We start from the raw sequence: 15,886 nt of genomic DNA on the forward strand, positions 1-15,886 counted from the left end.
ACCTAAATTCTGTTATTGACAATGACTCTTGGATGAGAGTCGAAACGTCTATTTTTTCAAACTGAGTCCAGATGACTACAACTGAAGCTTTTTCTACTATTGACCATTAATTAACCAGGAAAGTCCCACTGAGTTCTGGCCCCAGAACGTTTTACAGAAGAGGAGCTATTGTACATGTTTTTAGTTTTTTAATATGTACAAAGGACAATGAAGCGCAATAACTTCTCAAGTAAGAGTCTTGTTGCTTCAGAAGAACAGCTACACAAGCAGAAGTGTAAAGTAGTATAGTCCAAAAAACTCATTAAAATATGTTGTCTAATCTAATTGTCTGGACATACAGTAACATTGTTACTGTATGTCCAGACAATTAGATTAGATGCAATATTAATCTGATGTTACTGTAACATCAAATTCATGTCGGCAAATGTAGCCTTGTTTTTTGAAGAGAAAAAAGTTAAATAATGTACAGAATCTGGTCATTTTGAAGGATAGACATCAAAAATAGAAACAGATAAACAGAACAGGCTATCATCAGGAGGTCCCTTTATTAGGACAGGTATCTGAATTCTCAGACGAGATCCACAGATTGAGAATGACTCTTGGATGAAAGTCAAAACATCTTGTTTTTAAAATTGTATACTATTTATAATTTATTTACATTTTTTAACAATTCTACAAATTGTTTCTATGCTTCGTCCTGGCCCACACACCTCATATAAAGCAACCTTGAATAATAACATCACACAGTGATGCTGAAACAATGCTCAACAATAATATCCAGTGTGAATATTATCATTATTATAATATATATTATTATTGATACGGGCTCAGCTATTTTTGGTCCTTCATTCCAACTTTCTTTCTTGTACACAGCCAGAGTTATAAGAGTTCAAACATGGGGTTGAGGGGTTGTCATTTTGATAAATAATTAAAACAAATTAAAATGTATTTATGAAGATAGTATTTTGTAATTTCAAGATACACAAAATTGTTTGCAAAACATGTTTTTATAGAAGTAAAGACTGTACAATGAAATGGGTACATCTAAAGTTCTTACTGCTCACACAATTATACATTTTACTCAGTGTCACTCAGAAAATCAACTTATTAATATGTGAACATTATGAAATGAATTGGCTGATGTTTTGTTTTATATGGTGGAGTTTGTAGTAGTCATGACAGCAGTGCAGACCCTTACAACACACACATCTACAATTTCACTTTTCTTTTTTTAAAGGAGGTATAGAACGCAGGCGGAAGTGCGCATGTGCACTCCCCCGTGTGGACCGATACGACACACACGTGCGTTTGTTTATTAGCGCAACGGAGCGCATCGCTCGTCTCCCGTAGATTTCTGTCCACTTCTGCGTCAGCTCGAACTGTCTTTCTCAGTCTTCATTTTGCCCCGTACACTGAAGGAACTATATTATGATAGATCCATGCGCTTAGGCACGCGGAAACGTGGGGACGAACCGCACGCGGCTGCAGGTGAGCGGTAGGTGCGTTTTGTGATTGATACGTGGCAGGACAAATGATTTATCCACGCCACGAGGAAATGTGATAAAAAATTTGCTGAAAAAAATCGTCCATACCACCTTTAAGTTTTTGCTCTTGTAAAAATGCGGCGTGATAACTTCCCCAGTGTGACAAGGTGCTCCGGTGTCCCCTCAGAGTGCTATTACTCTCACACATACTGATGAGTACTAATCATCATTAGTGTCCCGGGCCTCTCTGAATAACTTACACAGCATTAGAAAAGTGCGCTCGTGCCATGAAAGCGTCTTGGTGTAACAGCCAATCAGCGCCACGGAACCACCACCACCGCTGCCTACGTCACCGCCGAGCCGCGCCCCTTCGCTCCGAGACTCAACACACTTCCGCAAAGTTTCGCCGGACTTGTCGCTGCTTCGCCCCGCCACAACTGCGTCTGTTCCTCCGCAAGGTTCGGTTAAAGTAGTTCAAAATGAGTGACATGAAGCTGACCGAAGTCCCCGAGAAAGAGGAGGAGGAGGAGGAGAAGGACTGGGCCGCTGCCAAGGCTTTCTTTGACAACCTCAAAACAAAGAAGCCCAGACCTGTACGTAACGATCACATTTAGTGACTATTGTATGACTTTATTATTGCTGAGGATGGTCTTTCCCACTTTACGTATGATGTTACTCTTCATCCACAAGTTGGCATAACGTCTTTATTTTTTCAGTTTAATTGCATCATGTTTAACTGGCGCACCTCTTTTTACGCGTTGCCCCACATTTGCATAATTAAGTTGCTATTTCGTCCCTTTTTGGCCGCATGAATCCACATTGTCGTTTGTTGAGCAAACTTTTTACGTTTTACAGTCATGTGCGTCATTTTACGCATTACGCAGGGACGCACTGTCTGATTTTGACTCATGTTTGCAGCCCAAACCTCGTAACGCCGTGACTATCGCCGTTTCTTCCCGGACACTTTTCAACCTGGTGGAGGAGCGGAAGATCTTCACTGAACAAGGCGTGGAGAAGTATGTGGCGCATCAGGTGGAGCACGAGAACGAGCCTCTCAAGCCCGGACCTGCGTTCCCCTTCGTAAAGGTACCGTGAACCCCCTGTACCCCCTGTACCTCCTGTACCTCCTGTACTCTCTGTACTCTCTGTACTCTCTGTACTCTCTGTACTCTCTGTACTCCCTGTACTCCCTGTACCTTCTGTACTCTCTGTACCTCCTGTACCCCCTGTACCTCCTGTACCTCCTGTACCTCCTGTACTCTCTGTACTCTCTGTACTCTCTGTACTCTCTGTACTCTCTGTACTCCCTGTACCTCCTGTACCTCCTGTACTCCCTGTACTCCCTGTACCTCCTATAACCCCTGTACCTCCTGTACCTCCTGTACCTCCTGTACTCTCTGTACTCTCTGTACTCTCTGTACTCTCTGTACTCTCTGTACCTCCTGTACCTCCTGTACTCTCTGTACTCTCTGTACCTCCTGTACCTCCTGTACTCCCTGTACCTCCTATAACCCCTGTACCTCCTATAACCCCTGTACCTCCTATAACCCCTGTACCCCCTGTACCTCCTATAACCCCTGTACCTCCTATAACCCCTGTACCTCCTATAACCCCTGTACCTCCTGTACCTCCTGTACCCCCTGTACCTCCTATAACCCCTGTACCTCCTGTACCTCCTGTACTCCCTGTACCCCCTGTACCCCCTGTACCTCCTCATCGCTGATACGGTTGAGAAAACTGATCAGATCTGCCAGTATTTTTGGGCTGATGTGAGTCATTTCCCCCCAAATTATATAATTGGACAATAAAACGGTCACATTTTTTGCAGTGTCCTCTTTGCACTAAAATGTTCAAATAAAGATTTATGTGAATTATTTAGTCGGCCTCTGCTGGAGATTTGATCTGAATGGTCTTTTCTAATTCTATTAGCCATATTCTATTCCTGGTAGTAACAATAGTGTAGTGTTTGTAATATACTGTATACAGTAGAAAACCTAATCACATTTATTTCTGATGAGTATTGCAATTAGATTAGGGATATTTGTAATAGGATTTTATTTCAAAGATTAAGTTTTAAACATCTCCAGGAGCATTTTAGAGAAGCCTCTGAACTGATAAACTTCAATCACATGCATTTCAGAACATTTAGTAGAGGTCTAAACTACAAGCAAGTTTTATAATGCACAATGATTTTCAGATCTATTTGACAGTTTGTAATAACTGCCTCTGATTTGATAATTGTGCTAAGCACATTACAAAATATAGTGAGTGGTTTACTATGTTTAAGGGATAAACAAGAATTCCTGTTACAATGGCCACACCCTCGTGCTTTGGCACAGGTTCAGCACTAATGTGTTGAAAATCCACTGTTGGTGTTACTCAATAACTTCCTCTCATCTTCACACCAGAAGGTTTGATTACAAGCAAGAAATGTGGAGAGGCAACTTCACTCACCACCTTCAGTGTTTTAGCGATAAACACCTTTAGTTGAACAAAGGAAGATTGATACATTGAATCCAATGCAGTGGATAATTCCAGGCAAAGCTAAATCTTGATGGAGATGTACAAGTGCCGGACCCTCCAGAAAAAAGAACAAAATGCGACTTTAACCACTTGAACCGAGTTTAAAATGCTGTGATTTGAGGTGCATCTACATTTGCACCGCTAACTCAGTTCTCTTGAGTAACTGAAAGACATTGTGACTATATTTAGTCTTCTTTTGATATATCCACAAAACATAGGTTATTTTTAAAGACATTAAGATGTAATTTCCTTTTTGACCAGTGGCGGCAGTTACATTAAGGGCGACGCCCCTCCTGTCAATCAGCCAATTATGTCATGGTATTCAACAATTTTTTTGTCTGAAAATAATAGTTATGATACAGAATTATGTTATGTCATTATTAGTTCAAATATATACAAGAATTATATAAATTCTCTAAAATATTCTTCTCTAAAAACGGCAATAATGAAACTTGATTTCTACAACAGTGTCAAACGCATAGTTAACGAATCACAGATGAACTAAAGTACTAAGGACTGGTGGTTATAACAAATGTCTTCTTCAATCCAGGCTTTGATGAAGGTGAATGACCGCCTGAGACAACTGTACCCCGAAGAGGAAGAGCTGTTTGACATCGTCCTAATGACCAACAACCACGCCCAGGTCGGAGTGCGCCTCATCAACTCCATCAACCACTACGGTGCGCCACACTTTACCAATCCCAACACTTTAACCACGATTTCACCTTGTTTCCTCATTGTACTTGAAAATGTGTTTTGTTTAAATAGTATGAGTTAGTACTAATACATACTAATCGAAACTAAAGCTGAGATCGATGCTCAACCTAAATAGGATGGGATTTGACCTTTCCTGGATTTTGACCTTTCCTGGATACTTTTAGAATGGTCTGGATCTTTATTATAACTAGAATAAGACCACATAACAGTTTGTGTCATTTTTTATTGTTTGTATATATAAAATAGGTTTTGACTATCAAGACTGTCCTTGTTTGTAATGTTAGTACCGTAAGTTTATTCTGAGTAATTGTGCATATTTATACATTTAGTTATTATTTAGTTGTAAACACTTTCGCTTGACATCTTATGGTGGCGATTCCAGAAATGAATAGTTTTTGATTTTCCTTGACAAAACCTGCACAGGTGTGAAGGAACAATCACAAAGAAATTGGATTACAGTACTCCCATAACTGACTATCTCAATAATCCGATAACTTCCGTCTGCATGGAAACATAGCCACATTTTGTTTTCCTCACATATACAGCATTTCAAGTACATTAAATATCACTGGTAACACAACATTGCTCTCCACCATATTCAATAATATGATGAGGTCATAATTTCAGATGGAGAGCAGGGTAAAACTCTGTTCGGTGCAGAAATATCCTGATTCCACAGAATTCTGATCTGCCTCCAGCTGTTAAACCATAGAGATCATACTTAAATAAAGCCTGAAGTGGACCATAAAACCTGTCTCTTTTCCTTGCTCCAGACTTGACCATAGAGAGGTTCTGCATGACCGGTGGTGAGAGCCCCATTGGTTATCTGAAAGCCTACCTGACCAACCTGTACCTGTCCAAAGACGCAGAGAAGGTCACAGAGGCCATTGAAGAAGGTGAGTGCAGATCCAACACAACCACCTTAGTGTGAGTGTGCCAGTTGTGATCGTTCAATCCCAAAGACGTGATTGTAGTCAAACAGTCAAGATGAATGTAATGTGAACAGGCTCAACATTTGTGGACTTTCTGATCATTCTATTCTGTCGACGAAAACAATCTATGACAAATGAAAGCATATTCAAGCGGCCTTGCGTGGTCCCTCTCAGGTATAGCCGCAGCCACCATGTTCATGCCGGAGAAGATGCAGTCCCAGCTGAGTGACACCCAGCTCAGGGTGGCCTTCGACGGAGACGCCGTGCTTTTCTCCGATGAGTCTGAGATCATCGTCAAGCAGCAGGGCCTGGACCAGTTCTTTGAGCATGAGAAGACCTTCGAGAATCTACCACTGGCACAGGTAAAGACATCGATAGTCTGCGCTCCACCCAATGCCCTCATTCATTATTATTTTCCTCTTTGCTCCAGCGCAGTGTCACATTACCCGACGGGCCATATGTGGATGTTTAGTGGGCATTTCTTTGCAAACATATATTTATTTTGATGTAATAGAACATGTAAATGAGGCGTTCATAGCTGGATTTTGGTTTCATTTAGGAAGGAATTTTGCTGCTCAAAACCGTATCCATATGTATTGAGAGAATATATTGCAATCATTCTTAGGTCTTCTATTTCATATATAATCTTTCTCAGTTAGTCCAGTTTTAGTTATTTATTTTTATTCTTGACGATGTCTTGGTGTTTAAGTCTTTGTTAGTTTTTATTCCTTTAACCTGAATTAAACCCCGCCTCCTGAATCTGTGCTCACAGGGCCCTCTCAAGTGTTTCCTGGAAGCTTTGGGAAAACTCCAGCGCAAATTCTACGCCAAGGACGAGCGCCTGGAGTGCCCCATCCGCACCTTCCTCGTCACGGCCCGCAGCGCCGCCAGCTCGGGGGCCCGCGTCCTCAAGACCCTGCGCTCCTGGGGCCTGGAGATAGACGAGGCCCTCTTCCTGGCCGGGGCACCCAAAGGACCCCTCCTGCAGAAAATCAAACCACACATCTACTTCGATGACCAGATGTTCCACATAGAGGGCGCCCAAGAGCTGGGCACCATCTCGGCTCATGTCCCCTACGGTATCGGACAGAAGTACCACAAGGGTAAAAAGATAGAGCAGCCGCCGAAGAAGGAGTAGAAACATAAAGACACGCACAGAGCAAAAGGCTGTCAAACGTTTACACAGTGAGGGCCATGTGACTTTAGGAAAAGGTTGGAAAATTATTTAGGTCAAAAAGCATAGGATTTTGCCCTTCCAGTTTGACCCCAGAAGGCTCAACACTAGAAGGCCTGCACATTAAAGGCTAGTGCCTTTAATGTGCATTTTGTGTATTTATTGGTACTAGTGCATGAAACAAAAAAACTATGCAACAAAAAACAGGGCTGTTTTGGCAACACCAAATGGCTGTTAATACTTGGTAGATGTAACAAACTCATAAACAACAACTGTTTGTCTGCACAGCCTACAAACTTCAAAATTAACGTTTTTATATTGCTGTCCTTTCAAAAAGATTGGGATGTAATGTTTAAATCAGTCCTGGCTGTGTTCACGGCTGTTCTAAACACATCACTTCTGGAAGGGTCTAAAGTACAAACAGAGAATCTAAAACTTTATTTAAATTGTGAGATGGTGTGTTTGGGATGTCAGTAACTGCAGTGGTGGACATTAAGTTGTTTGTATTTGTTGTTACTTAAAGCTGTGGTACCATCTGAAGTCATGTAAAATAGTACATACTATATACCGGTAGTAAAAGCAGCACTTTGTTACTACATCAGAGCTCTGAGATCTGCCTGCATCTGATTGTAAAATATTTGAAGGATCACGTGCAGAAAGTCAAGGATTAAAAAATGTCTGATGAAGCTTCTATTTTACTATTTGTGACGATCGCTGTCCTAAAGCCCTCCAGATACATTCAGACATGTCAATACTAGTGATGTGACCAAGGCTTTGTGAGAGTTTAGAGCCACAAATGGTTTAAACTCTTTTAGTTTAAAAATCAGGTCCTCCAGCTTTGTAGTAACTTTAACAAGAGCTTAATGTTCATTCATTTGATCTCACTATGTGTCAAAACAAGCAAATCTGTACTTTCAACTTCACTTTTGGTACATATTTGGTATAACGCAGTGTTGTGTGTACACAAGGGGAACACCCTACAGTCTGGAAAGTCTAGTTTTATAGTGAAGAAATTGCATTGAATTGTAATTATAGCAATATTTCAAATACTATTGTTATACTATTGTTATGAAACTATTTAAGTACTGAAATTTTACTGGTGTTCTGTATTTGCCTGTAGTATATTTAAATATAGTTTTACAGATAGTCATTTGTGCTGTGACTTTGCATGACCCTTCCTGTGTACGTACCACCGTGTGAAATTCAACATATTTGTTTTGGAAATGTGTTATATTATTGTGGTGAAAGATATTTTAGCAATGTTTTTATGTTAACATATTTTGGATAAAACCTTTTTATTGTTATGGGAATGCCTCTTGCACCTGTTTGTATCTTAAAATGTTACGTGCCGACACCTTTCTCGCACAATTTGCTTGTTTCCTGCTGTTAAGACAAACTGCAGTAATAGAAAGACAACATCTGAATATATAACACTATTTACAGGAGAATACCCTTCAACTTACTCCAGATCAAGGTTTAGAATCTCAAGGCTGACAATTTGGACAAAATTTAGTTCAATCAATTTACAGTATTTCAACCCACATATTTTAACAGAAATATTCAGTCAAAATTATACATATTTTTCACCATCAATTGTTTGAAAATTCAAAAGGGAATATTAAGAATAAACAAATATGTATACTTTGGTTTCTAAGCTGCCTTGCTATCGGACCTATGCATTTTAGATATGAATGTATAAATTGACTAAAAATATACACATGGTAATAGGAAAATTGTGTTTTAAAATAGTTTTCATGTGCACATTGGTGGTGGTGGGTTTTGGTGCTGGCGATGGATCACTGATGCTTGGCTGTAAGACGCACACTTCTTGTTTTTCAAGTTTACGTTTTTGGACCCCAGAAAATATGTATCAGCATATACTGTGCTCAAATAAAATGTACAATGCCATATTCCACAACCTGTTTTATTTTTCATTGGCTCAATCACATGGATATACATTCATTGTGCCAGATGATTTTACAAACACTTTACTGTTTCACAAAATGTACAAATATAGCATGTGTTGGCACTATCAGTGTGGGTAACAGAGGCAGCCTGAAGAGGGCGCTCCAAATTAAGTTAACACTATTGAAGCGGAGCCAAGACACACTTTCAATTAGAAAAAGCACAAAACGTTTAAAATAACCACAACTTACTGTTTACACATTTATTATTACATATTATTTCGACACCTCTGACAAATATTGCTCAGTTAGGCCTTAAATAAGTCAGCACTGTACAAGACTCAAGCAGCTTATGCTAATGATGCAAACAGCTCATAATGACAGAACATGGGGCTTGATTAGAAGTTAATGGAAAAAGGCTTGTTCTTCAATAAAGGCTCAGTCAGTGCATGCATTTAGTTTAGAATAAGCTTCTCAAATTAAATGACTTCATGATTATGAAATTACCTCAATATGTCATGACATGTTGTATTGTCCAGTGGTATTTTCATGTTTAGGTCTGTTTGGATCCACTTAAAACTGGTTTCAGACTGGTTGTGACTGAAATTAGCCCTAGTGGTTTTGAGCAGCCAAATATTTAAAGAGGCAGCACTTGGTGTGCAAAGCTTGAGAGCCATTGTGGTTGACTGAGGATGGTAGATGCACTGGTCAGTGTTATTCCAATCATATGCAATGAAAATGAAAATATTACATACCAAAATAATATCTAGATTTAGCCAACTTATAGCTTCATAACTTCCTTACTTTATGCCACATAGTGACATAGAATAGATCCTTTAAAAGTACGTAAACAAAAACATTAAAAATTCTGGACTGGAAACAAAAGTTAAATAAATGAAGACCCAGGACAAGCTGGAAGGACTATGTCTCTCGGCTGGCCTGGGAACACCTCGGGATCCAGCCGGAGGAGCTGGAGGAAGTGTCTGGGGTGAGTGAAGTCTGGGGGTCCCTGCTTAGACTGCTGCCCCCGCGACCCGGCCCCAGATAAGTGGAAGAAGATGAATGGATGGATTATTTGTTTATTTAATTGGATGTTGAATAGTTTTGATTTTATCTACAGATTGCATACTTAAAGGTTGAACGGACAATTTTTTTGGCCCAAATTTGAGTCTTATTTCGTCGTAGTGTGGACTGCCGATTAGTCCTGCCACGTATCAATCATAAAACGCACCTACCGCTCACCTGCAGCCGCGTGCAGCTCGTCCTCACGTTTCCGCGTATCTAAGCGCATTGATCTATCATAATATAGTTCCATCAGTGTACGGGACAAAATGAAGACGGAGAAAGACTGTTCGAGCTGACGCAGAAGAAGACGAAAATCTACGGGAGATGAGAGATGCGATGTGATCCGTTGCGCTAATAAACAAACGCACGTGAGTGTTGTATCAGTCTGCACGGGGGAGTGCGCATGCGCACTTCCACCTGCGTTCCCAAATCGCCGAAAAATCGTCCATTGCACCTTTAACTTTTATAAAGCTCAAATACAATTTTGACAAAACAGATTCAGCAGATAAACATAAAAACAGGGCAGTTTTAGGTTGAACTCCTCCCTGAGGGCGGGGCCAATTCAGCTGAGCAGTATAAAGTCGAGCTTCTCAGACCAACTCCTTCAGATTGAAAATGCAAAAACTTTTTTGTAAAAAAACCCCAAATGTCCAGATGACGACCTTTGAAACTTTTCCTACAAATGATCACTCCTGGACAATGAGGAATTACTCAGACTTGTTTCTAAGAATTCTGGGGAGAAAACCTTGGAACTGAGAACTGGAGACAAGGTTTAATCTTAAATACAGACTGGGCAACTTTATTCCTAAAAGCCTATGTGGTTGTGAACATCAAGCTTACCTCTTTTTTAAATTCAGTTTCAGACATCTTTATTGATATTTGATATTGATATAGGTGCTGTTACTTCTTAATTACTTGCTGTTGCTGTTGTCACTATCACAAAGGGTAATTACAAAGCGGAAAAAAAGAGAGGCCGCCTGCCATTTCAGACCACAGCGAACAGGCTCACTAGAAACTATTCACCAGTTCAGTGTTACAACAGGAAGTAGTATTTAATGACACGCACACGGCCTTTTACCTTTCCGTTACCTCCAATTAATTTATATACATCTTGTCAGCTTATGTTATGCTCATGTAGCATCCGTCTTTGCAGTATGTCAACCCGCTTTTCGTCGCGCCGCGCGCACGCACATGCCTTGCATAGAGCCTGGTCCAAGATGCTGTTGCCATGGATACGGCGGGGCACTGACACCGGGAGAACTGTGTAGGCTTGTCGTGTCGGAAGATATAATTAATAACAAAGGATTAGAGGAGGCATAGGTAGCAAGGGGCTAGCGCGCGAGGAAGCTAATCACAGTGCTGCTATAATTGGCACCTTTCCCCATGGCTAGTGTGTGAGTTTGTGGAGGAATACGTGGCGCTGTGAGGACATGCTGAGGTGAAACACAACGCAATAATGTAGGTTTACATCAGCGGTCCTCAAAGTGTGGTCCACGCACTGCTGGGAGTCCATTATGTAGTTGAAGGATTTTGCAGTTCACAGTGGCTGTACCCAGTTTTTGTAATTCGCTTTGTCCCAGTCCAGCTTTATTGTAAAAGCAGCTCTTGGTGTGAAAATGGGACTGCTGTGTGCTGCCTGCATCTAAATATAAAGCGGTTTTGTATTTTTTAATTGCATTTACTCTTTGCATTTAAGCAGTTATAGCAGTAAATACTCAAAGCTCAAAGTCGATTCTTTGACTATACAGCAAAAAATAAGATGATCCATTAATCTAAAAATAGCCTATGTTTTTCTCTATGTTGCATCTTTGTCTCTTTTTCCCAGATGCAGCTGATTGCACTGTCTCTTGTTTCTATAATTGGCATCTCCTCCTCCCATGGCGAGTGTGTGTGCCTATAAATACACCCTGCTGAGGACATTGTGTCTCCCGTGGTGAATGTGTGTGCCTATAAATACACCCTGCTGAGGACAGAGAGATGCGCCACGTTTACCTTACAATATATTAGACCATGGCCGCTGCATTCATCTTCTTGACAAGTCATTTGCTCAAAATACGTTTTCTTGGCTTCCCCCCAAAGTAATACATTCAGCTTTAACATGCATTGCTTGCCACTTTGGCGTTTTATTAATTGCATGAATTCAATATGACTTAAAGCAGCCAAATTATATCTGTGTTGTGTGTTTGTACCTGTTTGTAAACCTGTTCAAGTGATCAAGAAACTTTCATATTTATGTGTGTGTAACTATAGGAACTAGGCAAATACAGATACATACTGCTACCAAAACCAGAACTCATTTCAAAACTAATTTTAAAATATAATACATCCTGCACAAAAGAAGCAGCATACATAAGAGAAAGTGGCGACTGTCTGAAAGTTACACAATCTCCTCAGTCCAAACCCAACGTGTGAGATTGTGCTCCACTTGAGAAACACCCCCGCATTAGGAGCAGACTTCGGGAGCAGACTTCTGACCTGACTCCAGCCCTGACTCCCCATGTGCAGTGTGAGTACAACCTTAGTCCAAGCTTTATTTATGGAGCAAATTTAAACTACAGTTTACACTGCCCAAAGTGCTGTGCACATTCAAGGGTGCAAGTACAACGTTATAACATTTGCACAAAAAAATCCATAACAACAATAGATGAATGCTCAACTTCACCCTGAAGAGAAATGTTTTTAGTAGATATTTAAAACTCTGAATGGAAGAGACGGCTCTAATATTTAGAGGAAGACCAGAGTTCCAGAGTTTCGATCCTGCAACAGCAAATACCCTGTCGCCTCGGGTCTTTAGCCTCGTTCTGGGGTACTCTAAATGCAATTGGTCACATGACCTCAAGGCTGTACAAGAGTATAAAAAGACAACAAGTCTGAGTAGGGGGTGTAATCATAATCACATGTATCGGGGTCAAAATTTCTCCCTACAAGCTTTCTTATAGCTGCTATTGTTCATATAATCTGTCATAGAGTGAGCTGATACATGGAATCATCCTTTTAACTTCATTTTTTAAGTTGTGTTAAATGTATTTAATATATTGTTTTTATTTAGTGAAATTAAGCAAATCAACACAAAGTAAAAAAACACAATACACTAATCAAACCTGTTTTGAAATGTCATGCAACATATTATGCAATTTTAATTAGCAGTTGATCCAGATCGTTTGTTTTTGGGGTCCCGGCCTGAAAAGTTTGGGAACGCCTGGTCTGGCATATGTGTCCAGTTTGTCCCGATATCTGTTAAATTGTAGCAACAATTTTGTCCATTTGATGTCCTACTTATTTAGTCAATCGGCTCTGTCAATGTCATTCATCTCCTGTTATTGTCTTTTTTTAACCTTTTATTATCCAGACCTCAATTCTCCGATCGGTCCTGTTTGGTGTAAAACCTTGATCTGCCCTAGGGCTGTGTCTCAAACAGTCCATGTGCAGGTCCTGCAGAGAGGGGAGGCTGCAAATTGTAATTTAAGATTTTAAAATGTTTGTTTAGTTTGTATGTTTCATTACGTCCCTCCAGATAGTAAGCACATATTTATCCAAGGATTCTCTATTCCTTCTACGCGACTCAACAGTTTGGTTACCATACTTGCTACAGTGCTTTAAAACTCTTCTATCATGTTGAGATCAATAGTAATATTTTGTGTGAGACAGATAATTTATTAGGACTTGTCTGAATGGTTCACTGTGCTGATAACCAGTCTATGTTCTATAAAGTGGCCCTTGATGAAAAAGAATGAGACCCTTTTATAGTTTTTTGTTAAGGTTGGCCATGATTGTTCCATCCATCCATCCATTTTCTGCCGCTTTATCCGGGGCCGGGTCGCGGGGGCAGCAGTCTGAGCAGGGACTCCCAGACTTCCTCTCCCCAGACACTTCCTCCAACTCCTCCGGGGGCATCCCGAGGCATTCCCAGGCCAGCCGAGAGACATAGTCTCTCCAGCGTGTCCTGGGTCTTCCCCGGGGCCTCTTCCCGGTGGGACATGCCTGAAACACCTCCCGAGGGAGGCGCCCAGGAGGCATCCGGAACAGATGCCCGAGCCACCTCAGCTGGCTCCTCTCGACGTGGAGGAGCAGCGGCTCTACCCCGAGCTCCCCCTGTGTGGAGGAAACTCATTTCGACTGCTTGTATCCGCGATCTTGTTCTTTCGGTTATTACCCAAAGCTCATGACCATAGGTGAGGGTAGGAACGTAGACCGACCGGTAAATAGAGAACTTTGCCTTTCGGCTCAGCTCCCTCTTTACCACAACGGTCCGATGCAGCGACTGCATCACTGCAGCCGCTGCACCGATCCGCCTGTCGATCTCACGCTCCATCCTTCCCTCACTCGTGAACAAGACCCCGAGATACTTGAACTCCTCCACTTGGGGCAAGGACACCCCACCCACCTGGAGAGGGCAAGCCACCTTTTTCCGGTCGAGAACCATGGCCTCGGATTTGGAGGTACTGATTCTCATCCCAGCCGCTTCACACTCGGCTGCAAACCGTCCCAGTGCATGTTGCAGGTCAGGGTTTGATGGAGCCATCAGGACAACATCGTCTGCAAACAGCAGAGATGGAATCCTGTGGTCGCCAAACCGGACACCCTCCGACCCCTGACTGCGCCAAGGAATTCTGTCCATAAAAATTATGAACAGAACCGGTGACAAAGGGCAGCCCTGGCGGAGTCCAACATGCACTGGGAACAGGTCTGACTTACTGCCGGCAATGCGAACACAGCTCCTGCTCCGGTCATACAGGGACCGGACAGCCCTGAGCAAAGGGCCCCGGACCCCGTACTCCCGGAGCACCCCCCAAAGGACACCCCGAGGGACACGGTCGAAAGCCTTCTCCAGATCCACAAAGCACATGTGGACTGGTTGGGCTTTGCAGTCGCTAGTTTGAGTGTAGGAAAGTCCAGCGCTGAATGCCTGTTTAAAAATGCCTGTTTAAAAATGCCTAAAACAAAGCAATACCTCATAACATTTATAAAAACTTGACTGCTTTTCTATGCCCTTTTTTCAGTATGAGCCCTTGCCCCCCTGATGCACATCCCTACTACAGGGCAGCCAACGTTTACCAAACTAAAGTTTATTGTGGAGGTAAACTAGCAGAAAGCATTTTAGCACAATTTTCCTCTGGCATGTCTGGGACTGTGTCATGTCCCAGCAGACCCATAGCTCTAAATTGGCTTCCGCACTCTGCTCCTCCTGAGATGAAGTGCAGATTATTGAGGACATTCATCATGCCAAAGGCTGTTGTACGAGAATGGTGAGAAATGGTGTGCATGACAGAGCAGGATGAAAAGAGAAGGAAGTGAAAAGATATTGAGATGTGTCTAAATGACATATGACACACTCAGATCTATGTTTCACTGTCGGCAGGTGAATATGGACCAGTGGATTCACTCTGTCACTGCATCCAACAGATCAGTGTGTGGATGCAAAACAACTTTCTCCAGCTGAACTCATAATTTTTGGCCCACAGAAACAAAGAGAAAGTGTTAGCGGTCACCTCCAGAGTCTCGCTCTAAAAACTACAAACCAAGTTAGAAATCTGGAGGTAATAATGGACTCAGACTTTAATTTTAACAGCCTCGTCAAATCAATAACATCAGCAGCTTTTTACCATCTAAAAAACATTGCCAAAATCAAAAATATAGTGTCTGAATCAGATTTGAAGAGACTTATCCACGCGTTTGTAAATTAGACTACTGTAACGGCCTGCTCACTGGCCTCTCCAAACGAGCTGTAAAACAGCTGCAGTACATCCAGAACGCTGCTGCTCGGGTCCTGACTAGAACCAGGAAGTATGATCACATTAGTCCTGTTCTCAGGTCTCTGCACTGGCTCCTGTGGCTCAGAGAAGAGACTTTAAAGCAGCTCTGCTTGTGTACAAGTCTCTCCATGGCCTAGCACCAAAGTACATCTCAGATATATATGAACCATCTCAGACTCTGAGGACCTCAGGGACCGGCTTCCTGCTGGTGCCCAGAGTCAGAACTAAACATGGACCGGCCTCCTGCTGGTGCCAGAGTCAGGACTAAACATGGACCGGCCTCCAGCTGGTGCCAGAGTCAGGACTAAACATGGACCGGCCTCCAGCTGGTGCC

The 15,886-nt window shown here is 41.9% G+C and overlaps 1 protein-coding gene across 1 annotated transcript; it reads left to right on the forward strand.

The window, feature by feature from the left end:
* The first annotated feature begins 1,940 nt into the window (after positions 1-1,940).
* nt5c1bb (5'-nucleotidase, cytosolic IB b) lies at positions 1,941-8,700 on the forward strand. Its single transcript, XM_072446367.1, has 6 exons — positions 1,941-2,077; positions 2,403-2,570; positions 4,558-4,687; positions 5,498-5,620; positions 5,831-6,018; positions 6,429-8,700. Exons 1-6 carry the CDS (start codon positions 1,964-1,966, stop codon positions 6,792-6,794), a joined length of 1,089 nt encoding a protein of 362 aa, XP_072302468.1. The 5' UTR covers positions 1,941-1,963; the 3' UTR covers positions 6,795-8,700.
* Positions 8,701-15,886: the final 7,186 nt, after the last annotated feature.

Source organism: Eucyclogobius newberryi, unplaced genomic scaffold, assembly GCF_026437365.1.
Source record: "Eucyclogobius newberryi isolate DKJ021-1_F unplaced genomic scaffold, fEucNew1.0.hap1 SCAF_1, whole genome shotgun sequence".
Lineage (NCBI taxonomy): Eukaryota > Metazoa > Chordata > Actinopteri > Gobiiformes > Gobiidae > Eucyclogobius > Eucyclogobius newberryi.

Coding starts and splice junctions, on each gene's coding strand:
- nt5c1bb (XM_072446367.1), top strand. CDS start 1,964: ATGAGTGACATGAAGCTGACCGAAGTCCCCGAGAAAGAGGAGGAGGAG. Junction 2,078..2,402: donor AAACAAAGAAGCCCAGACCT/GTACGTAACGAT, acceptor TCATGTTTGCAG/CCCAAACCTCGTAACGCCGT. Junction 5,621..5,830: donor CACAGAGGCCATTGAAGAAG/GTGAGTGCAGAT, acceptor GGTCCCTCTCAG/GTATAGCCGCAGCCACCATG.